This window comes from Neovison vison, chromosome 6 (genome assembly GCF_020171115.1).
Source record: "Neovison vison isolate M4711 chromosome 6, ASM_NN_V1, whole genome shotgun sequence".
NCBI classification, from domain to species: domain Eukaryota; kingdom Metazoa; phylum Chordata; class Mammalia; order Carnivora; family Mustelidae; genus Neogale; species Neogale vison.
Genome location: NC_058096.1, coordinates 107,898,437 through 107,923,141, shown reverse-complemented (window position 1 = coordinate 107,923,141; position 24,705 = coordinate 107,898,437). Strand labels below are relative to the sequence as shown.

Sequence of the window (24,705 nt, the reverse complement as noted above, 5' to 3'; positions counted from 1 at the left end):
TTTAATCTATTCAGCCACCCTCTAGGTTTTGATTGATGAATTTCGTCACTTCCAGTGAAAGTAATTATTGAGCATATTATTATTATTGCCATATTGTTGTTTTCTGGCTGTTTTGGTAGTTTCTCTCTGTTCCTTCTTTTCTTGGTCTCTTCCCTTGTGATGGTTCATTGCCTTTCTTTTCCTTCCTTCCTGTCTCATTCTCTCTTCTTTTCCTCTTTCTCTTTTTACCTCTCTCTCTTCTTTCTCAATATTGTTTGGGCTCCTTTCTCTTTCTTTTTCATGTATCTATTGTAGGTTTTTGGTTGTGGTTACCATGAGGTTTATATATACTGGAACAAACAGAGCAGTCTATTTTAGGCAGATAGTTGCTTAAGTTTGAACGCATTCTAATAGCACTACATTTTTACTCCACCTCCCTAGTTTTGTTTTGGATGTCCTATTCTACATCTTTTATTTTGTGTATCCCTTAACATCTTATAGTTACAATTGATTTTATTATTTTTGCCTGTTAATCTTCATACTAGCTTTGTAAGTGGCTGATCCACTGTCTTTATTATGTATTTGCCTTCACCTGTGATATTTTTCTTTCATTTGTTTTATTATTCCTGGTTATAGCTTTTTCTGTTCCACTTAAAGAAGACCCTTTAACATTTCTTGTAAAGTTGGTTAAGTGATGAACTCCTTTGGTTTTTGCCTATTGGGAACCTTCAATTCTAAATGATTATCTTGCCAGGTAGAGTATTCTTGGTTGGAATACTTTTAATGCTTTAAATATATCTTGCCATTCCCTCTGGCCTGCAAAGTTTCTGCTGGAAAGTCAGCTGATAGTTTTATGGGGTTTTTCTTGTATATGATTGTTTTCTTGCTGCTCTTAAGATTCTCTCTTTAACACTTACCATTTTAATTATAAGTGTCTTCGTGACTTTCTTTGGGTTCATCTTATTTGGAACTCTGTGCTTCTTGGACGTGGATGCCCTTTTCTTTTCCCAGGTTAGGGAAGTTTCCAGCCATTATTTCTTGAAGTAAGTTTTCTGCCCTCCTCTCTCTCTCTGCTTTTTCTGGGACCTCTATAATATGAATGTTAGTGTATGTGTTTTCCTAGCAGCCCCTTAAGTATCCTTATTTTTACAGAATTCTTGTGTCTTTCCCCTCTTCTGGTGATTTCCCCTATTCTCCCTTTGATTGCTGATCCATTCTTCTGCATCATCTTATCTGCTGTTGAGTATCTCTAGTGTATTTTTCTTTTGAATTATTGTATTCTTCAGCTCTGGTTATGTCTTACATTTTCTCTTTGTTGAAGTTTTCCCTGTGTTCCTCCATTCTTCTCCCAATTTCAGTGAGCGTTTTTTATGACCATTACTTTGAACTCTATCAGATGGATTACCTCTATTACATTAGGATTTTTTTTCCTGGAGTTTTTATCTTGTTTGGTTTAAAACACATTTCTCTGTTCCATTTTTATTTTCTATGTTTGTTTCTATAAATTAGGTGGAATGGATGCCTGTCCTGGTCTGGAAGGAGTGGCCCTGTGTAGGAGCATTTCCTGTGGAGACTATTGTGTGGCTGGAAGCTTTGGCAGGCTGGCAGGAGCTAAGCAGGTGTGGGCTGGGGTGGGAGGGGTATATCAGGGCACTCACTCCATTTCAGGACTGCCTTGGCATAGCGGTTTTAGCTGGAGTACAGGCCAGGGCGTTCTTAGGTGCACCATGCCAGGGCCACCTTGATGGGACAGCTGGATTTGGAGTGGTCATGGGCTGGGGGACCTAGGGTGTGCCTTGTCAGGGCCACCCTGGAGGCAGTCCCTGGGTGCACAGTGCCAGAGCTGCCCTGGCAGGCTGGCTGGAGCTGGAGCATGCTGGGGGTCCTGGGGCACACTGTGCCAGGGCTGTCTTTGAAGGATATGGGCTGGGAGAGGCTCCTGGGTGTGATGCACTGGGGCTGTATTCGTGGGATGACTGGGTTGGGTGCATGCTGGGAGTGGAGGGGGTAGTCTTTGTGCCAGAGACCATCTTGTGAGGGTTGGCTGGAGCTGGTGTGGGCTAGGGGTCTAGGGTGTACTGGGGCAGCCCTAACAAGGCTGGCGTGAGCTCCTGGACCCTGCTCCTGCCTGTGCTGTCAAGGTGGAGGGTGAGTGTAAAAAATGGCACTCACAGTGCCTCTTACCCTGCAGAGAGTTCCAGCAGTTCCCTTCCAGTTTGGTGGATGCCCTGAGGTTAGTAAATGAATTTGCTTTGCTTCTAATCTAATTAGCCTTTAAGCCACTGTTGATTTGACTGTGCCTCAGGGTAGGGGAGACTGGACTGGGACCCTCAGTGACATGCCTTCCTATTGCACTGGGGGGTGTGTTCCCATTGTTACCATGTCTCCGTCTCTTCTAGTCTTCTGTGTGGTCCCTCTATTATGTACTGGGTAGAGGCTCTTCAATCAGCCCTCAGTTCTTCAGAAGGAATTGCTCTGTATGTAGGTGTACATAGTGTGTCAGTGGGAGGAGGTGAGCTTATTAGGGTCTTTCTCTGCTGCCATCTTGGACCATCTTCCTTGATTTTACTCCTTTTGTCTTTTAACCTTCATGCTTGCTTTCGAAGTAATTGATCCACTAGTTTTATTATACTTTTCCAGTGAGATTTAAAAAAAATGTTCGTTATCTCTAAACCCAATGTGGGGCTTGAACTCACAACCCCCAGATCAAGAGTTGCACCACTATCCTGACTATCCTGGCCAGACGCTATTTTCTAGTAAGATTTTTGCTTTAATATGCTTTATTAGTGCCATTTCTTTTCAGCATAAATAAATCCCTTTAAAACATTGTAAGGCTGGTTTAGTGCTGATGAACTTCTTTAGCTTTTGCTTACCTGGAAAGCTTTTAATTTCCCCTTCAATTCTGAATGGTAATCTGGCTGGGCAGGGAATACTCGGTTGGAAGTTTTTTCCTTTCTGAACTTCGAATATGTCATGCCATTTCCTCTTGGCTGGTAAAGTTTCTGCTGAAAAATCTGATTGCTTTATGGGGTTTTCCTTATATATTACAAGTTGTTTTTCCTCCTGCTGCTCATGATTCTGTTTAATTTCTACCATTTTTTAAAAAAGATTTTATTCATTTATTTGAAAAAGTGAGTGAGACATTATGAGCAGTAGGTGGGTAGAGAGAGTGGAGGAGCAGAGGGAGAGAGAGAAGCAGACTCCCTGGTAAGCAGGGAGCCTGTTGGGGGCTGGATCCCAGGAGTCCAGAATCATGAACTGAGCCGAAGGCAGACACTTATCTGAGCCACCCAGGTACCCCTAATTTCTACCATTTCAATTACAACTGTGTTAGTGTGGTTTTCTTTGGTTTGTCCTGGACCTGGATGTCTGATTCCTTTCCCAGATTAATTTTCAGCCAGTATTTCTTCAAAAATTTTTCCTGCCCCTTTCTGTCTTCCTCTGGGATCTATATAATGTGAATACTATTCTGTTTGATAAGACCCAAAGGTCCCTTACGGCATTCTCACTTTTCTTAATTCTTTCTTCATTCCAATACTTTGTCTGGGTGAGTTCTATTGCTCCTCCTCCAGCTCCCTGATCTGTTCTCCTACATCATCCAGTCTCTTGGTGGGACTCTCTAGTGTATTTTTTACTTCAGTTGTAACTTCTCTTTTTTACTTTCTTAATATATTCACCTTGTTGAAGTTCTGTGCTCATCCTTTTTTCTCCTGAATTTGGTGAGGATCCGTATGATCACTTTATCAGGCAGTTTGCAAATCTGTTTCATTCATTTCTTCTCCTGAGGTCTTGTGCTTTTGTTTGGAGCTATTCTTCTATCCCCTAATTTTGCCCAACTCTGTGTTTTTCTATGTATTAGGTAAGTCAGTGACCTTTCACAGTATTGAAGAAGTGGCCTTTTGTAGGAGGTGTCCCATGGGATGCAGGACGGTCTCCTCTGGTCCCCTCCATAAGCCGTGAGCTCCCTGCTATCGTGTGGGGCTATGGCTGGGGTGCGCTGGTGGGCGGGCTGGTCCCTGGCTTGACTGTGGGGTGTCGGGACTACTGTGTGTAGGTGGGGCTCTCAGTGGCGTGTAACCTCTCGGGCTGGCAGATTGCAGGGAGAATTCCAAAAGCGGCCACCAGTGCTGGTACTACTGAGGGAGACTGAGATTACAGATGTGGCTCCCACCAGTATCTCAGTCCCCAAGGGGAGTCTGCTGTTTCCTGCCTCTTTGGCAGATGCTTTATGGTTAATAAATGGGTCTCCTTTACTTAGTCTATGTGCTTTTTAAATTGGTGTTTTTGCACTGGTTTCTGGGTACAGTGAGTCTGTGCCTCAGCCGTTTAAGAGTGGGTTTCCCAGTTTTCCTGGACATAATCCCTATTGATTTTCAGAACCTGGTGTTTTGGGGGTTCATCTCTCTTGATCGCCTGTGGAGGATCTGAGGTTTGGGGTATCTGATGTAGAGCTCAAATCCCTCCCTCCTCAGGGAACAGTTCCATACCTTTGCGATCCCTCACTACTGTGCTTCCCCGTGGTTGAGATTTTCTCCCCCGACAAGTCCACATCTTTGCCTCTTTCCCACCTTGATGCTGTCCTTTCAGGCTTCGCTGTGGAGGCTCTGTTCATTCAGCTTTCAGTTCTTGTCAGAGGGAACTATGGAGTTGTTGATTTGTTGTATTCATAGGAGGAGATGGGCTCAGGATCTTGTTACACTGCCGTCTTGAACCCCACTTTGTTCTGCCATTTTTCTTTTTTGAAAAAGAGACTGCACGTACAAGCCAGGGAGGGGGTGCTGGGTAGAGGGAGGGAGAAAGTGAATCTTAAGCAGAGTCCATGCTCAGCACGGAGCCCCGTGTGGGGCTCGATCTCACAACCCGGAGACCACGACCTTAGCGGAAATAAAGAGTTGGATATTTGACCGAGCCCCCCTGCCACTTCTCGAGTGTGTTGCCTTCGTTATTCCTCATGTGAGTCTCAGCACTTTTATCTGGGAGAGGGTTGAGTGTGAACTAATAAAACTGAACTGTGGCAACAAGGGCTCTAAGTGTCCTTCACGACCCGACAGACGGAGAGCTAGCCAGCAGGCCTGCAGAACTTAAACACAGAGGCATTTATTGTTAGGGCAAATCTTACATTCAAACGGATTTTAACATAAAATCATCAAAAGGGAGATGCCCTGCCCCCAAGACTTTGCTTTCTGTTCCCCCTAGCCTGGCCCGCCACTGCTCTATCTTCCCGACAGCAGCAAGAGCTCAGGTTCCTCTGTGTTACTTAGCCGCTGGAGGGGACCAAGGAGGACAGACTCTTGAATGCCATCTGCCTGAGTTCCATCTATTATCGAAGCTTCAGGGAAACTGGAAAATATCCCCAAGGGCAACACTCACGTTCTTAAAAAGCTGGATGGAAGTATGGGACATCCCTTTGCTGAACAAGCAAAATAAAATCAACTGGTCTGATGACGTGGTGCTGCTGCGCTTCCTGAGAGACCATGGTCTCCCTGAGGAACAATAGGGAACAATGGGCATGGGAAAGGCCCAGCACTGACATCCTCCTCGGAACCTCTGCTTGGAATGGGGAAGGTGGAGGGGGCCAAGCCAGTTGCGGCGGGGAGGGGAGGATGTCCCTCCCTGGCTGCACCAGGGTCGTCTCTGATGTCTGGTGCCAGGCCCCAGAGAGGCCTCAATCCTCAGTCACAGGCGGGGGAATGAGCTGCAGCTGGAAATTCTCATTCTGGAAAATGCTGTTGAAAGCAGGGCCACTCTGGGAGCCACTGAATGGCCTGTAGCTCTCACTGCTGCGATTCTGGGAGAGTTCTGTGAGGAGAGCCAGCTGCAAAAGAAAGGCCACAGTTTAGCCCCAGTGTGTGGAACAGAAGCGAAGGGTCCTCGACTCCCCCACCTCAGATACCCAAGGGACAGCACCACCCCACAGGAAGAGCATAAAGCGGGCTCTGGCTCCCAGGTCTGCATCTCATTAACCCAAAAGGAAACCTGGGGCGAGTTTGCTGTACTTCCAGGGCCCGAGTTATTTGAGCAATGCCGTGCTGGACTGGGTACATCCCGCCGGAACCTCCCCCCCCACCCCCCAGCACTCTGAGCATTCCTGGCCGGGCTGGCGCTGTAGCCCCGGGCCTGCTGTCCCCCACAGACATGCCCCATGCCAAGGTGCTCTGCTCCCTGTACACTTCATTCCACGCTCTCCCTCTCGCTGAGCTCCTCTCAGGACAAACGACCCTGAATCATGACCCCTAGCTTCCATGCTGCCAGCAGCCCGCCCCGCCCCCCTTCAGCTGAGAGGAGGGAGGGAGCAGGCAGACATGGCCTGGCTGCTGGGTCACGGTCATGCTCTGGACCCCAGGCCCTCAGCGACTTCTGCTGGCGCGAGCTAGCTGCACCGCGGGCGCTACGCCAGGCCCTCCATGTGCGCAGTCCTGATCTTCCACAAGAACCCTCTGTGTACAGAAGCCCATGTCCTCAGAGGCTCTAAGTCACCAGCCCTGAGTGGTAGCGTAGGGCTCAACCTCTATGCAGCTGAGCCACCTGCGGTCCTGCCATCCCTGCTCTGACACCCATCCCCACTCACCCACCCTGCCAGGTGCTTTGCCCTCTGGCTCATCTAGCCACTGAGGGGCTCTCTCTCCCTCCAGGCGGTAACGGCACAAGGGTCACACAGATCCATCTGTCACTTCTGGTGAAAACGCACTACCAGTGACTGGGGGAACTGGAGAGACAGCTGGAGGGACTCTCAGTTCTCGCCCCAGGCCCTGGAACTCCACCTGCCAGGTGTGCAGCGGGCTAGGTCACTCACTCAATGTGCCGGGGACTCGCACTACACCAGGCCGGGAGACAGATGTCCCCTGGTCCACTGAGCCCTGTCTTTGCCACTTCTCGTCCTCTCTAGCCCTCTCAGCTGCCTATCAGCCTGTGAAGTCCTTCCTAAGAACAGTTCTGTATAAGACTAGGAACAGAAGAGGCGACAGATGTTACATCAACTCGAAGTTCTCTCACATTCAGACCCTGTGAGGTTTAGGAAGATCAACCGCAAAAATATTTTCCATTTCCTAAGAGAAGATCTGCATTCTGCTTCTGTAACTTTGTGATCTGGAAATCAAGGAGTCCTGATTGATGGCAGAACAGTGTGAAGCAGAATGTGGCTGAGGCTGAGAAGGGATGGAGAGGCTGCCGTCTCCGTGAAGCCACCGGGCCCTGTACCGGAGACCCCTGGAGAAGTTTCTCTCCAAGAGGGAACACGGTTTTTCCTCAGGAATATGCTAAGCCCCCCAGCAGCTATTTGCACAAGAACCAGGAGGAGAAGCAGGGAGTCCAGGCTCAGAAGCAGAGCTGCACATGGTCTGCACGAGCTCAAGACAACACTGAGAACAAATCAGGCCTGGCTGGAGTTTAGGGGCAACTTGGGGTGTGGAGGAGGTGGTAGTCTGGACTCCACCTTCCAGTGATGAGATGCAGGAAATAAGGGGGTAACCAGATACTGGGGTTCAGAGCGAGCCCCCAGGCAGCAGGGACAGAAGACCTGCAGTGACCATTTGGAGGGAAAGGAGAGAAAGCCGCAGGAGGTACAAACAAGGTGCCTCCGGGAGCTCCTTGGGGAGTTGGGGGAGTAGAGGGGTGCTGCCAAGCTTCTGCTTTAGGTGACTGGATGGGGAGCCAACTCCAGACAGCCACCAGACAAGGGGCAACAGGCAGAGAGGCTTATCGGGCCTCTGGGGGCCATGCAGACGGACACGGGGGCAAGGCTGCTAGTAGCTCTCCCGGGCCGTCTCTTCTTCGGGTTTATACAGGTGTCGACCACTTTAGCCCATGCCATTGGCAACAAGAGCCACTGCCCAGTCCTCGCTGCAGTGAAGTGTGGTCGTGTGTCTAAGTTCTGGACAATGGAAATGACACATGCAACTTCTAGAACTGTATTTCTTCCCGCCCTCCTTTTCCTCCACCTCACTAGCCCGCAAGCAGCTGTGACCAGGAAGCAGGAGCAGCCCCGTTAAACCATGAGAATGGGAGCCCTGTGCTCAAGGCAGGAGAGAGGAGAAAGCTGGAGGCAGGCTCATGGCGGGGGCCCTGGGCTGCCTGTGTTTCCACTTCTGTCTTGGGCACCCATGTCACTCAGCATTTGGGTTCCATTGCCAAAACACATTCAGCCAGCACAGATGCCCGGCGGGGTCTGGGACTTCAGGCAGATGGGATCATCATTGGCATAAACAAAGGCCTCCAGAAGGGAGTACACATGCAGATGCCCTTCTGTGTCCTCAGCAAGTAAGGGATGACAGTCTGCCCACTTCCTCTGTGTCCTCTGCAATCCGGAGTGCTCCCTGGGGCCAGGGCTCCACACCACCTTAATCAGGGTTCCAAACTAAGGAGGAGGCTGGAGTGCGGACTGGAGGATGCTGCACTTCCCAAACAGTAATTATACATCAGGAAATAAAAATATAAACCACTGGGCGCCTGGGTGGCTCAGACTGGTAGGCGTCTGACTTCGGCTACAGTCGTGATCCCAGGGATCGAGCCCCACGTCAGACCCCCTGCTCCATGGGGAATCTGCTTCTCCCTCCCCTGGCCTACTGCTCCCTGCTTGTGCTCTAATAAATAAATAAAATCTTTTATTAAAAACAGAATGTAAACCACCACAAAAACATTACCCTGGAACTTCCTCGGTAGAGACGACAAAGCTGATCAAAAGCTTGGATTTGCTGTGGGTCCAGGACAGGTTCTGAGGCTGCCTGGAAATCAGAAATGAGAAGGTAAATACCACACGTGGGCAGCCTCTGCACTTGGCCATGCTGACACAGAACATGGCCTTCCTTCACGCCTTTCTGAGGCAAACCATGCTACCAGCAGTTAACGAGAGAGACCTTACTGAACATTAATTAGGAAGGATACATCCTTCCGAAGCCCCTTGGTGCCAGCCCCCAGGTTGACCTGTGTATGGACCGTCCCCACTGTGGTCTAAGTGTCCATATACAAGCTTTGCTCGGGGCTCCTTGACCTCAACCCTTTTGTCTTTACTGTGCAGAGCAGTTCCATCCAGGCTCACCCTCTCATATCTGCTACTGAAGCTGATGGGCAGAGATGCTCCTTCTTAGTGCTGGTTGGGGAGGGTACATTATAAACACACAATCACGCCCTTTCCCAGTCTCCTGATAAAGCTGGCAGCCACCTAACGGGCTGCAAGGCTAGTCTACTGCTTTTTTGGAAGAGGTGAAGTCTAGCTTATTTCTACAGCTGTCCTGCTTTGTTCCACCTGTCACTGTGGTGGACACGCTGATACTGTGGTTCTAGGCTACTATGGGCACATCTGGTCCAATGCTCTCACCTAGAGAAAAGAAATGGGATCGGGCAGAGGCAGCTGCAGGCTTTGGGGTCTGAGGTAAACTGGAGCACCAGTTCTGACACTAACTTGCTATGTGAGCTTTGTGTCTGAAGTCTCTTTTCTGAGCCTCAGCTGCGTCATCTGTGAGAAGAAAATGCTTTCCTTATGGGATCACTGAAAATTAGATGAGGTACAGATTTAAAGTGTCGCTTACATGCCTGCTGCCTCACAAGGGCTCCGTGCATGCTAGCTTGTATTACTATAATTCAGAGACACTCTTAAATGTTGCTTTCAGGAGTTTTTATGCTTATGTGTAAGATTAGTAAAAAGAGGTCTTTGTTCTGTATTTATTATGAACCTCTCTAGGCATGAATAAAAGCATCACTAAGTACACACTGAATTTCTCTCTGAAGAAGGATTTCAGTGATGAAGGGTCTGGGTGGGGACAGGGTGCCACGCTCTGAGGAAGGCACGGTCATGTCCCTTTTTTCCCCCTCAGAAGGATTCTAAACTTTGAAATAAGCATTATGCAGAGACTACATAAATTTATTAATTTGCCTTCCAGGAAGGACTTTGCCTCTTTTCCTCAAAGTTCTTACTGTCCTTAGGGGAAACAATGTACTAAGATCTCAGAGAGAATAGAAAGAAGCATGACCCTTGAAATCACTCACGCCAGCCTAGCGGGGAGCTGTTCCACCACTCTACCTTCTGACCAGGCGAAAGGCTCTCCTGGAAGGCCCAAAAGGCAGCTATCAGAGAGGAGGCCCACATCTCATGGCCCCTGGGACCCACAGTGCTGCCCCACTAACTACGGTAACGCAGTCTTGACGCCCACGGCGATGGGACAGCTGCGGACAAGGCGGCTCGGTGGAAATCCCAACAAGGGCAATGCGATCCAAAACAGCCAGAAAAGAGAAAAGGGGACCCACAGAGGCTCTGCTTTTCATTCCATTCCATGTCTCTGGGTCTGCCGGACACATGGAGAGCATTCTCTGAGATGTTTAAACTTGCCTTGACACTTTTAAAAGATGCTTTTTCTCTGTAATTTGGTAGGAAAAACGATCATATTTTGGAGATAAAATATGTAGAGTATCACACTTCTGACAGACACTAAGTAAAATGCACAGGAAGGATCCAAGCTCAAGATGATTGGAAAGTCTGAGAAATATTACACACCTAGCTCAAACAAAGCAAAAAGAGAAAAAAATATAATTACCATCGAGAGACTTAACGAAAAAATATGGTTTTACCATCTGACTTCTCAAATCCCTTCAGTATCGCTGGCATAAACTGTGGAGCAGCATGGGTTAAGGACAGGGGTGATACTTGTCTTTCTCCAGCCATTCAAAACCTCAGCTGTGGGGCCTGCCACCACCCCAGTCCACAGGACAAGGGCCCGGTCACTGGATGTCCCCTTTGCTCATTCCCCGGTTACTCTATGATAAGGTCTCACAACGAAGGTCCAAACAGAAGCAAGTCAATAGTTGACTTGGTAAGGTAATGGAGGATGGGGTTCATGGTGAGGGGAAGGCAGTTTCATTACACAGAAGGTTTACATGCCAGGTTAGCATATGATGATGCAGCAAGAGCCAGGAAAGGTCTCTCCTTATGGAGCTACTTCTATAAAGCAGCCTTGGCCTCGAAGGGATATTTTAAGAAAAAAAATTTCATGAAATGTACTACTGTACTTGTTACATAAATGTGGGTGGTACTGGCCATTTAATGGTGACCCACTGAAGAAATGCCCATCAAACCTTGCTGAGAAAAGCTGTACTGGACACTGACCTGCTAATAACTGTATTTTCTTTTTTTGTTTTTAGCACTATGGAACTCGGCTAAATGGTTAGTTACGTGGAACTAGCAACTATTTAGGGCTTGGTGGCAAACATTTATGTATGCAATTATACCCCAGTTTTATAATAAAAATTTCCCCATATATTTCATCCTACTGGATGTGTTTTGGAAGCCAACTCAAATCATTCTGGCAAAGTGAAGGTCAGGTCAAAAGTAGAAAATGCCACTGCTAAAAACAGAATCCTGCTTTCACCACCCCCCCCCCCCCAGGAAATACTATGGGTAGATGAGTCTATTCTAGGCATAGAATAAATGGCTCTAGCCCCGGGGAGTTCGCTCACTGAGCCAGAAAGTGCAGAACTCATGCTTTCTGGTCCAGGACTTTTCGGATGGGAATGTGCAGGAGAATCCCTGGGAGATCTTGTTAAAATGCAGAGCCCAGTGAGAAGGTCTGAGGTGGGGTCTAAGGTGCTGGGTTTCTAACACACTCGCAGGCAATGCTGAGAATGCTCAACCTCAGCCTACACTTGGGGCAACCAGGTGCTACCCTGTGTTGTTAGACTGGCTGGAGGGGGGGACTTCATGTCCTGAGTCCCGCGGTAACAGAAAACTCTCTGGTTGCGGGAATTTCACCTACTGATCCCATTGCACCAAATCAATCATTCCACTAGCATTTCTCTTTCCCTAAGGCACCCATGGATTAGGGATGTTGGTTTTCAACACTTACTAGGTTCACAGGCATCTTCATAACCCTTGGATAGAATAAGAAAGTTTAATAAGGATGCTCTTGCCACCTGGTTTATTTTGAATCTTAATGGAATTGCAAGCCTTGCACCTGTTTTACTAAGTAAGGGAACTGGACTGTAAACTGAGGAAGAGAAGGCTAGGAGACTTGCCTAACAGGAATAAAAAAAAAATCATAACCAATTAAGGGTCACAAACAGGGCCTTTACCTTATAAACCCGAGTCCCCCTCTGCTCAGAGAATAAACAGGTAAGCACAGAGACACATATACACACACCCATAATTTCAAACAACATGATCTGCCCAGAGGGGTGTAGGGACAGCTTGACAGAATCTTGTTTTTGTTTTTTAAGATTTTATTTATTTATTTGAGAGAGAGCATGAGAGAGGAGGTCAGAGGGAGAAGCAGACTCCCCATGGAGATGGGAGCCCAATGTGGGACTCGATCCCAGGACTCCAGGATCATGACCTGAGCCAAAGACAGCCACTTAACCAACTGAGTCACCCAGGTGCCGCTCGCTTGCCAGAGTCTTATTCCTCCGTTAGGCCCTTAGACTCTTTGGCAATACCACAAGAAGGGGCTTCCTATGATGATGTCCTTTAGGAACTGAAAAATGTCACTGTTGCATGGGTGTGAAGTACCTGAGGATTACAGTCCTATTGTACCATGCAAGCCATCACCCTGGGTCACTTAGCTGAGGAGTGGCTGCTGGGGCTGCCCTGGAACCCTCCGGAAGCCACAGGATGGACATGCCCAGTTTTTGGCTGGGCCGCACTGGCTCTTGGGTAAAGTGAAGACAAGTCATTTGAGGCAAAATGGCTGAGCTCTTTATACACATGCCTCGGACCTAGGAGATGCTCACCTGTCTTAAAATCCTTCCTGGAATGAGACTGTCTTTGAAAAAGGAAGCACACAGGAAATGACTACTAATCACTGAGGCAGGGATTTCTGGACTCTTACTCTATGTTTCCATAGGTTCAGAAAGTGGGGTGGGGAGTCTGTGAGGGGAGGCACAGGGCATTCACGAAGTCAGTTTGTCCACAGAAGACTCCCTGCCTCTGCGGGCTCCTGTCCTCTCCCCTCCTCTCCCCACCAGACCTCAGAAACTAAGGTCTAGCTCTCTGGGTTAACAAACCTCTCTCGAGTCCCTCCCAGTATTTGGGTCTGGGGCACAAACGTGAACAAGAGCAGATTAATGTCCCAGAATCTGTGGGACATTAAAACCCCACGGAAAGATTCCATGTCCTCCAGTGCCGACAAGCAATGCCCGAGAGGTCACTGAGCCACCAACAATCAGTCACTGTTCCTCTGCAGAGCACACCTCATCTGCCACATGCTCTCCTGTCATCGATGGAAACCAGCAAAATCTCCGATGCTACAACATTTGTGGGCCTGGATCAGACTCTTACATGCGAGACATGGAGGCCTCAGCTCCGCACCTTTCCAGAATGCTCCTGTGTGCGCCCCGGTCCTGTCAACAGATCTGCTTCCACAGGCCCCATGTGCTGCCATCTGTTGCACTCACTGTGGTGTGATTCTCTGGGTATTGGGCTCATCTGTTAGACTGGGGGCTCCCCGCACAGCAGAACTGTGTCTTGGTCACCCTTCTGTTCCCCATGCTCTACAGCCGGCAAAAAGGCAAAAAATAGCTGCTGAAGAATCCCATCTCCCGGCTGCTCTGGAACCATCCGTTTTAGGTGTCTGAGCAGGCAGCCACTCGGCTGGCCCAATGTGATGTCACTGGCACTAGTCTTCCTTGTTCCAAGAACTGGGACTTATAAAGTTTCTTTGTGATTTCTGGTATATTTGTCCTGTATTTCAGTGAAAAATGCCAATTTCATTTTACTCAATTCACTTTTGGGGAGAGGATTTTTTTTAATTGTCAAAAACATAGGTAACGCCCCTTTTAAGAAGATAGGAAAACGTACCAAGCAAGCAGGACTTGTAGTGACAAGCCCCTCTCCATGGCTGCCCACTACTTCCAGTGCCGATGCCGCCACTCGGTGTGACCGCAGCCTGTGGCAGGGAGGCTGGGCCCGCTGCCCTGGTGCCTAGGACACCACAGCGGCTATGGTGAAGGGCCCCCACACAGTCTGCCTGAGCCCAAGCCTGGCATCGCCGGGCACTAGACAACACTCGGAAGCAAGTGGCCTATTCTTTGAGCTGGCTGGGGTTTTTTGCTTTTTGTCACAGGGGTAAGAGAAAAGCTATGCCATGGGAAGTGGTTCAGATGAGGAAGGGAAGGACTCCGGCACAGGGTCACTGGCCAGGACGCTGTGACTTCCTGGAGGGGGTCCGGGAGGGCCCTGCGGGCGCCACACACAGAGTCAGTTGGGATGGGATATGGGTCATGTGTACCTAGCCCTCACATGGCACCGAGAAGGAAAGAAAGGAAACCTCAGAGCACAGTGCCATCCACAGCAGCAAACGTGGCAACAGAAAAGGCCACCGGGGAGAGAGACCGGGGAAGTGAGAAGCTCTAAGAACACAGGGCCTCTCTCTTGCTTCCCGGCAGCCAGAGCTGCGCTCAGCACAGAGACACGGGAACAACTTCATTGCTCTCAGACGGAGGAAGGGGTGGGAAGGGCAAGCAAGCAGATTTTCTCCCTGTTACAGGTTTCTGTAGCTTCCACAAGCCCTCTACATGCAGGAAGAACACAGGGCGCACGCTCAGACAGCCCTGGGCTCCGTGTGGATTCTGCAACAACTAGCTGAACGCCTCTGGCCCACTTACTTAGCTTCTCTCAGTCTCTTTCTCTGCAAACTACAGAATTGTGAGGACTGGAGACCACATACAGGCCTGGCGCCTATTTGATGTTCAGTACATGGCTGCGGTGACTGCCACTGTGTCATCTATTCTCCCAAGAGATGTGCCCTGGAAGAGAGAACAGTGGGCTGGGACTCAGGAACCCTGAGCTCAAATCCTGTCCCAGCTCCGTATGTCACCTGGGCGGGTCACCGCCCTCCCAGGTCTACGCTCTGATCTAGAGAAAGGCAATGTCACCACCAGCCACTCTCTCCCACTCAGGAAAGACTCGCAGGAGGTAACAGGCATGGGAAGACATGCAGGTTTCAAGTAAGAAAGCAACATTCACTGAAGGTACTCACGGCTTTTATGGCATAATTACATGCAAACTAGAGCTAGGCATGAGAGGCCCCATCAGGAAGCCCCAGGACAGCCCCAACGAGAAAGAAGAACTGGTCTAAGATGCTGTACAGAGAAAGCGATCTGCCAAATCAGCGTCCAGCACATCAAAGTGTCAGTGACCAGATATGAACGCTATCTCCATAGGGCAAATGCCTCAGCAGGAAGCCCCCTGCCAGTGTACCAGCCCCTCTGACCCCTGCCCAGAATGGATCATGAAGCGTTTTCCAACTGGAAGAGAAGGGAAAAACACGTTCGATGCTATCTGCCAGAGCCTGTTTTCTTCTTCTCATGTAATGAAGTCTAGTGATAAAAGCTGAAAATTAAACTGTGGCTGAACATCAGAGGGACAGCTGGGCAGTGACCCCCCCACAGTGCCCCGCCTTGCCTTGCAGAGGGAGGCAGGGGCAAGAAGCAGACCTGGTGGCCCAGGAGAGCCCCAGGGGAGGGAGGCAGGGCTGACTTGCTGCACCAGCATATTTCAAAGCTCTAACTCCCACTCCTACAGAGCTGGCAGAAAGCAGAGCTATTCTTACAGCTGGAAGGAAGAAAACCACCCAGGGCCTTCAGGATCCACAGACTCAACTAGCACGTCAAGCTTTGAGATCGGAAAGCCACCGGAATCCACTGCCAGGGGACTGGAGCCCCAGGAACAGGGATGATAACGTAATGCCAGGGAGCCTGGATCCAAAGGCTCCTGCACCATCCACGGACATTAGGCGGCCACGGGATCTCTATAGTAAGCAAGGTCCTGCAATCAAAATCCCAACATTTCTTTTCCTAATCGTTTTCCCACACGAGCAGGCCAAACCTAGTTTCCCAGAGATGTGGGACACTTTATCTAATTCTGCAACACAGCTACTTGTCTTTCCTTCATTTCGGGAACCTTCTACTGGCATTTTTATAATTTGCTGGTGGGGCCAGAGCTGGAGGTGGAGTGGGATGAGTGGAAGGGGAACTGTATTTTCCCACTCTTCTCCCTTTCTGCCGTTGGCCTCACTTTTCAATCTTTCTTTCTAGCTGGTATGGGCTTCAGTCAGACTTCTGCCACTACCTAAGCTGTTTCAAACTAGAGGTCCTTAACATTTTGCCTAAAATGAAACCCTGGCTTCAGAGATAAGAGGGAACTGACACTTCCTTCCTCCCTGCAAACAGAAAACCCCTTCCTAAAATTCCCCTCTACACACACTTTGCTCCAGAACCCTGACCATTCACTCATGCTCCTTTTCGAATGCCTCCTTTTCCCTCGCAATTAATACTGAATTAGGTAATGAAAGGACAAAATAAGCAGGGATGTTGCTAAGCTGCCTGGAGAGAGGAGGGAAACACTGACAGGACAACTATGAAGAAGCTTTCACTTGGTGCAGTACCGACAGCTTTGGAATGAGCAGCCCTCAGGCAGAGGGTGCCTGAGATGGGCGACGGAGAGGACAAGCAGCTGACTGGAAAATACCCACAAAAGCGGAGACCTTTAGTACCACAATTAAAAAGAAACACAGTGACTTCATGGAAGCAGGAAGAACATGCTAGAGTAAGTGGGCTAAGATATGAAAGGAGTCAGCTCAATTACAGAGCAAGCAACCACTGTCCAGCCCATGTTCGGGGCACCGTGCATCCATTAGCTCATCTGATCATCACAAGAACCCATGAGGGCCGTACTTCTGGCATCCATATTTCCCAGCTAACGCAACTAAGGTCCTGGGGTCCAGTGCTTTGCCCATGGTCACTCTGGGTGGTGGCAGAAGCCAGACCTGAATTTGTGCAGTCTAGTTCCAGAGGTTTCTTTCACTTGCCTTGCTCCTGGCATCAGTGTGAATAAGCCTGACAGCCTTTTGTGTCACTGAAGGGACACAGAAGGCTATGTCAGGAGCAGAGTAGGACTAGCTGGGTGGTCAAGGTGCCTTAGCCATGCTCCTGAAACACGGATGGCCTCTGATCTCTTTCTGAAATCCTTCAGGATTCTGCTTTCTAGCTAAAGAAATTCACCCCATCAGGCCCGTGAAGTCTTAATAAAAGGCTCTGGAGAGAGAAGAGTTGATGAAATGAGCTACAATGATTAGCGTCATGCTTAAAAATACATTTTGGAGGACTGAGCTGAAGAAGCCCAGTGAGAGCTGACAATGTTAAGGACTGAAGTGAAGTTCTTAGAACAAATATGGAACCACAAAAGACCCCCAACAGCCAAAGACATCTTAAAAAAGGAGAAGAAAACTGGTGGTATCAATCCCAGATTTCAAGATAGACTACAAAGCTACAGTCATCAAACAGTATGGTATTGGCACAAAAACAAATGCACCGATCAGTGAACAGAACAGAGCCCAGAAAAAGACCCATGATTATATGGTCTGCTAATCTTTGACAAAAGAGGCAAGAATATGCAACAGGAAGAAAGTCTCTTCAACAAACTGTTAGGAAAACTGGAGAGCAACATGCAAAAGAATGAAACTAGACCACTGTCTCACACCACACACAGAAATAAACTCAAAATGAATTAAAGACCTAAATGTGAGACTTGAAACCATAAAAATCCTAGAAGAGAGCACAGGCAGAATTTCTCTGACACTGGCTGTAACAGCATTTTTCTAGATATGTCTCCTCAGGGAAGGGAAACAAAAGCAAAAATAAACTATTGGGACTACATCAAAATAAAAAGCTTCTGCTCAGCAAGAGAAACAATCAGCAAAACTAAAAGATGGCTTATGGAATGGGAGAAGATTTTTGCAAATGCCATATCTGATAAATGGTTAGTATCCAAAATTTATGAAGAATTTATACAACTCAACACCAAAAACCCAAATAATTCAATTAAAAAATAAGAAGGCCTGGATAGATAGTTCTACAAAGAAGACATACACATGGCCAACAGATGTGAGAAGATGTTCAACATCACTCATCATCAGGGAAATGCAAATCAACACCCCAACGAGGTGTTAAAATAAAAACCTCAAGAAATGACAAGTGTTGGTGAGGATGTGCACAGAAAGGAACCCTAATGTACGGTGGGTGGGAATGCAAACTGGGACAGCCACTGTGGAACCATGCAGGTTCCTCAAAAAATTAAAAACAGAACCACCATATGATTTAGTAATTCCACGACTGGGTATTTACACAACGAATACAAAAACGCTAATTCAGGGGTGCCTGGGTGGCTCAGTGGGTTAAAGCCTCTGCTTTCAGCCCAGGTCATGATCCCAGAGTGTCGGGATGAGCCCCACATCAGGCTCTCTGCTCGGGGAGCCTGCTTTCCCCTCTCTACCTGCCTCTCTGCCTACTTTTGATCTCTGTCTGTCAAATAAATAAATAAATAAATAAATAAATAAAATCTTAAAAAAAAAAAAGTATCAAAAACCTAATGCAAAAAGATATATGCACCCCTATATTTACCACACTGTTACTTACAATAGCCAAACTATGGAAGCAACCCAAATGTCTATTAATAGATGAATAGATAAAGAAGATATGGGATGAGTGTGTGTGTGTGCATGTGCTCACACATCTGGACCAGTATACACACACAACAGAATATCATTTAGCCATGAAAAACAATGAAATCTTGCCATTTGCAACATGGTGGATATACAGGGTATAATGGTAAGTGAAATAAGACAGAGAAGAACAAATACCGTTATGATTTCATATGTGAAATTTAAGAAACAAAACAAATGAACAAAGAAGAAAAGAGACAAACAAAAAGCCAAACTCTTAAATACAGAGAACTGATGGTTCCCAGAGGGAGGGGATGGTGAAAAAGTTAGAGTGGATTAAAGAGTACAATTATTATGATGAGCACTGAGTAATGTACAGAACTATTGAATCGTTATACTGCACGCCTGAAACTAACACAACACTGTATGCTAACTATACTGGGGGGAAAAGAAAAGAACTAAAGCTAACTTCTTTACAACAATGTGAAGACCGTTTCCTGCATACACTAGTTGCTCATGAATATTTTCTGCCATCACGGAAGAGATTCTGAACTTGGTTCTGAATCATTATTATTAATATTCTGAATTAGTGACATTAATTAGTTGTGTTGATATCCTTGATGTTAGTTAGTTAGTCATCACCAATGTGGGATAGCGGGCTATTGGATCAGACCTGTCTAATAGATCAGTTTTCTCACGTGTCAGAGACAACATAGGCTAATGCAAACATTGGGCTAATGTGTGCATTAAACATAAAAGTAACTAGAATAAGCCAGAGACCACTCCAGTTCCCTCATAAGAGCCTCATGAAGTAGGCTATGCAGATATTTTCTCTGTTGTCTACACAAACATAAGGTACTATGGGTGTATAAGGTATTCTTCCCATGGGGTACCTGTGTTACTCAGTGTGCTGGGACTGCAGGTACCGAGTACCCCACCAGCATCCTCATTGGGCCCACCACAGTGTTAGGGCCCCATCACGCTGTGCCATTAAGGTAATCTTTCGCTTGTCTACTCATTTTGCTCCCTCACAAAAATGACTATCACCAGATGGGTCTGAAGACTGACACGTGTATATTCTACCTGTCCACGCTTGGCTACTCCTTGCCTAACCTGCTTTGAAAGGCGACAACCTGGGGAAAACTTGTAGTGGCAAAAACTAAAAATCTCATGATGCCAAAAAAAAAAAAAAAGACTTTTAAAAACTTTTAGGCAACTATAGAATGTAGTTTAAATTTTAAAAAATATTGTTCCTTGGTCAAATGTGTTAAAACTTTCCTGTTATCTTGACAGGGATTATTAGTATTACCATAAAACACTGGTCATCAACTGCCTCACGGGTATGGGAAACTCAAATTCTCAAGCACATCAAAAAATAACCAATGGATGTTGTTGCCTCCAGTGTTCGGCAGCATTAGAAACAGAAATAAAAAATGGTAGTCCTGGGAAATAAAATGAATGACAGCTGGGGCTGGAACCCCTACCTTCTTTCTTCCTGAGGGAACTGTCCTGTGAAAGCTTAGGTTCCCGCACTGTGGTTTATTACAGTCTTTCCTTTTAGTCAGGAAAGGAAGATCTAAAAAAAAGAAATCTGGTAAGATTTATTTTTATGGGAAGTGGAGTTATAAAGAAAGCTTCTTCGTGGGGTAGCATTTTTCTATCGCTAGTCAGAAATCCTCCTTTGTCTTATCATTCCTTCCTATTATCTTGACAGGGATTATTTAAAAAATAATAAAATGACCTTATTAAAAAAAATAAAAACAGGGAAAGCATTCACTTCATATATGTAATTAAAGCTTGCTACCCTTTGATTACCTAACTGATTGTTGCCTACGTAAGAAGAAAGTCAAACAATTATTTTGATAGATGCCACTGTGGGCTAGCAATTAAGACAAAGAGCTCTTCTGAGGGCAGAAGAAAATGGAACTCACAGAACTAAATGAGGAGAGGTTAGCAAATGGACTTATAGCACTGCAAGTTTCCTGTATTTTATAATAGGTAGTAAAATAGTAACTCTAATTAGATTGTGATAAGGTAAAGATGTATTCTGTAATCCCTATAGCTACCACTAAAAAAAAAAAAAAAAGAACAAAGAGATATAGCTAAAAAAGCAATAGAAGAATCAAAGTCAATAGTAAAAAATAGTCAAATAGGGGCACCTGGATGGCTCAGTGGGTTAAAGCTTCTGCTTTTGGCTCAGGTCATGATCTCAGGGTCCTGGGATCGATCCCAGAACCTACAAGGTATTACGGACTTCGGGCTCTCTGCCCGCCTCTCTGCCTACTTGTGATCTCTCTCTGTCAAATATATAAATAAAACTCTTTAAAAATTAAAAATGAGGGGCGCCTGGGTGGCTCAGTGGGTTAAAGCCTCTGCTTTCGGCTCAGGTCATGATCCCAGGGTCCTGGGATAGAGCTCCGCATCGGGCTCTTTGCTCAGCAGGGAGTCTGCTTTCCTTCCTCTCTCTCTGCCTGCCTCTCTGCCTACTTGTGATCTCTGCCTGTCAAATAAATTAAAAAAAAAAAAAAAAAAAAGAAAAATGAAAAAAAAAAAAAGTCAAATAACTCCAAAGAAGAGAGGGAAGAAGTAACAGAGGAGAATACAGGTAAGGAAGGTTGTTGGGTCCCACAGGGCCTGCCCAGGACTATGAGGCCTGGGAGTGAATGGCACAGGTGTTCCCTCACACAGCACACAGGCCTCTGGACGCTCTTGTCAGCAGGTTTCATGGCAACCACTGTAGTCTTCACCAAGTATTTGACTGTGTAAACGGTGAGGAATCAATATCCTGGGTACACACAAAACTTTCTTCCTGGGAACCAAGGTGAATGTGAAGGACAAAAACGGAGGCAATGCAAATGTGGGTTTCACAGGGATGTGACAGTAATGATACACATATATTCCAGTTTCAGTCAACTACCCTGATTTAGGTAGTGGAGATTTCAAGAGGTTTCATTCAAGACTCTTCTTCCCCAAATGCTTTAAGCTATTATTGAATTCTAATCAGATTTATTTTCATTTTTTGAATGAAAATACCACCAGAATGGGGGCTCTGTGAAGGCAGAGACTGGTCTGGTTCCCTACAGGATCGCCTGCACTTAGACCCGTGCCTGACACATAGTGAGTGCCCAGTACGTGTTTTGTGAATGTATTAAAGCAGAATTTGAACTGGAGGCTAAAAACAAGGCATCACAAAAGCAGACATATGGACATGGGACTGGTTATGTTTAGGAAATGAGAAATTTCCACGGATTAATGAAGGAAGGAAAGAAGATGAAGATGAAGAGCAGGCCGGTGATGCATCCAAAGCCTACACTGTCAACCTAAACCAATTTGGACTTCATTTTGCTCGTGACAGGGTTCCACTCAAGTTTTCCAAGCATTAGAAGAGGGGGAGCATGGACTGGAGCCCTGGAAGACAGAGACCGTGGAGCTGGTGAGGACTTTCGGGGCAGCAGAGATACACACTGACTGGGGAGTGACAAAACACTGCTGAGGTAAACAGGAAGTACAGAGGGCTTCTCGGAAGCGAAGTGAAACGCAGGGAGAGGACATGGGAAATACAGAAGTTCTTTCCAGTGATTACAGGGACTTTTCTGTATAACTTCACTATTCTCTTATATTGCTATGAAATTGCCAGAGGCAGATATGGCATGACCTTTAGTACCATAAAAAGGCAGTCTTGGGGTGCCTGGGTGGCTCAGGGGGTTAGGACTCTGCCTTCGGCTCGGGTCATGATCTCAGGGTCCCGGGATTGAGCCGTGCATTGGGCTCTCTGCTCCACAGGGAGCCTGATTCCTCCTCTCTCTCTGCCTGCCTCTCTGCCTACTTATGGTCTCTGTCTGTCAAATAAACAAATAAAATCTTTAGCAAAAAAAAAAAAAAAAGCAGTCTTAACTGATTTAGTCAATATATGGAAAAGTTAAGTGATTTCACCATGTAGAGGGAGTCTCTCCTTTTAAGAATATGCTGCATTGAAATTCGTTTACCATCAGTAGAAACTTCACACAAGACGGGGCGCTATAACTTACTTATGGCACAAGGGAAGAACCAACGTAAATCATGACTACAATGTCCCTACAATATGCAAAACAACAAAACACAGGAGACCCCCGGCAGTGGCTTCTGTCAGAGAGAACAGAAGGTGCTCAGCACCAGCTCACATTTCATCTTTCCTTTTCCTTCCACTTTACTCAAAGACTTCTGCTGTTTCTTGAACAGACTCGACCCCATGTTCTGATACTATACACAAGGAGTGAGCTTTCAGGGATGGCACGTGAACTGATCAGGAAATGAGTCCTGATAGAAAACTCTACTCCGCAGTGATAGCACAACAGCCGCTTGAAAACAACATACATCAGAGCAGCTCAAACCTCGCAAAGCTCTGCTCTTCGGTTCCGTGACCTTTCCAAATAGAGGATCTCTCAGTGCAGTACAATTAAGAATGGCCTACTGAGTTGTTTTAATGAAAAATAATAGGCTGTTAGCTGCTCTGTCACGCATACTGAAAAGCAAAAACACCCCTGCCACATATTGCAGGAAATGCCCGAGAGCTTCCTCAGGATACTCTGTTGGAAGGGAAAGGCCCACATCTACCTTGAGCAATACTCAAAACTTCAGCTGTTTGTTATGAGGACAAGGGGCGTTAGAGAGGAGTAGGGAATTTGGGTAAATTGGAAGGGGAGGTGAACCATGAGAGACTATGGACTCTGAAAAACAGTCTGAGGGGTTTGAAGTGGTGGTGGGGGGTGGGAGGTTGGGGTACCAGGTGGTGGGTATTATAGAGGGCACGGCTTGCATGGAGCACTGGGTGTGGTGAAAAAATAATGAATACTGTTTTTCTGAAAATAAATAAATTGGAAAAAAAAAAAAAACTTCAGCTGTATCCCCAACTCCAAGGAGATGGTGGATATGGGGACATTACTTATTTTGGTAAGGGAGTGCTCCCCCACATGCTGAGAGGGCACCAGCTTGGAAGAGACAGCAGCCACTGGCTGGGATGTGGTCTCACATACAGCTCCACTGTTAGGATTGGACTCCGCTCTGAAAACCATGTCAACTGTTTAGGAAGGAGTGTCCTATTAGAGGCAGAAAAATCACACCCGTTAACACTCAATTAACAGAGCCTGGTGACTAATAAGCAATGCTATCTTGGTCTCCATGGGGCTCCCTCCCTTGCTCCGCTTTATACAAATATTTTATCAGTTAGCTGGATAAAGATAAAAGAGGCCAAAGCATGGAATGAAAAAACTCGATTCCCAAAGGGCTAATCTGAAACACTACAAGAAGAGTCTTGCATCTGGCTCTGGAAACCAACAGCAGTTACAGGAGGAGTCAATGGCATGCGTGAACAGAACCAGGAGTTTGTGATCACCATGTTCATTGAGTCACCCGTGCAGAATGGGTGCTGATAATCTAATGTGCTTTTGGTTTCCTTTGGAGAACCGAGAATAAGGACAGGGATGATCTCGCTGTGCTCTAAGGTGACCTGCCCTGAAGCGGCACGGTGGGAGTAGAAGAGATAGGGTATGGCAGGGCAGCGGTGAGCAAGGAGCTAACTGTCCACGTTCTGCCCACGCAGGAGAAGACGAAGGGCTGGGGACTCAGGACCTCACCTCCAGAGAGCACTGGGATAAAAAGGAATGAGCTATAAAAAGGAATGAGCGATCTTTCTGACGGCTTCCAGAGGAAGGGACAGGAGCAATAGGTAGAGAGGTGTCAACCAGAATAAGGAATAACTCTCAAACATGGGAAGTCCTGCCTCAGGAGGTGATTTTCACTCAGAGGCAGGATACTGCTTGTTAGAAACAGATGAGGAAAGAGATAACTCCTCTAGCATGACAGCAAGAGATGCTCTGATGACCTTTTCACTACTGAGGCTAGATGGATGGATAGAAATAGACACACACACACACTCCAAAATCAACCTTTTACAGACCTTAGAAACTGTCCTAAGGCCAAATAGCAAATGAAGAAATAAATATTTTTTAAAAAACAATGTAAAATCATTAAGAAAGGCGAGTTTGTGGTTTCTGAACCAAGACTGCTCCCCGCTCCCACCTGAGCATAGTGAGGTAGAAACACCACCCCAGGCTGCTGTCACCAAGAATTCCAAGCTCCTTCTCTCTCAAGCTCCGAGTTGGAGGGCTTTCTTTTCAGTAGAAGCAGGACTTGAGAATTTCTCTTCTTGCCTCCAGCTACCTGCTGCTGAGGCTAAGTCCTAGGCAAGCGCAGTCAAGAAGTGGTGAGGGCTCCCTTCTTCCACCCAGACTCCACTCATGGAATCCAGGCTCCTTCCTGGGGACTGTCC

General features: G+C 46.9%; 1 protein-coding gene across 4 annotated transcripts in view; it reads right to left on the bottom strand.

Moving 5' to 3' along the window:
* Positions 1-5,052: 5,052 nt before the first annotated feature.
* VPS8 (VPS8 subunit of CORVET complex) overlaps positions 5,053-24,705 on the bottom strand; it is a 254,482-nt gene continuing 234,829 nt past the window's right edge. For all 4 annotated transcript variants that reach the window (XM_044251922.1, XM_044251925.1, XM_044251923.1 and 1 more), the window contains 2 exons: positions 8,619-8,699; positions 5,053-5,794 (listed from right to left, as the gene is read on the bottom strand). In XM_044251922.1, the coding sequence (XP_044107857.1) occupies positions 5,645-5,794; positions 8,619-8,699 (231 nt within the window). In that variant the 3' untranslated portion in view covers positions 5,053-5,644. The remainder of the gene's footprint in view (positions 5,795-8,618; positions 8,700-24,705) is intronic.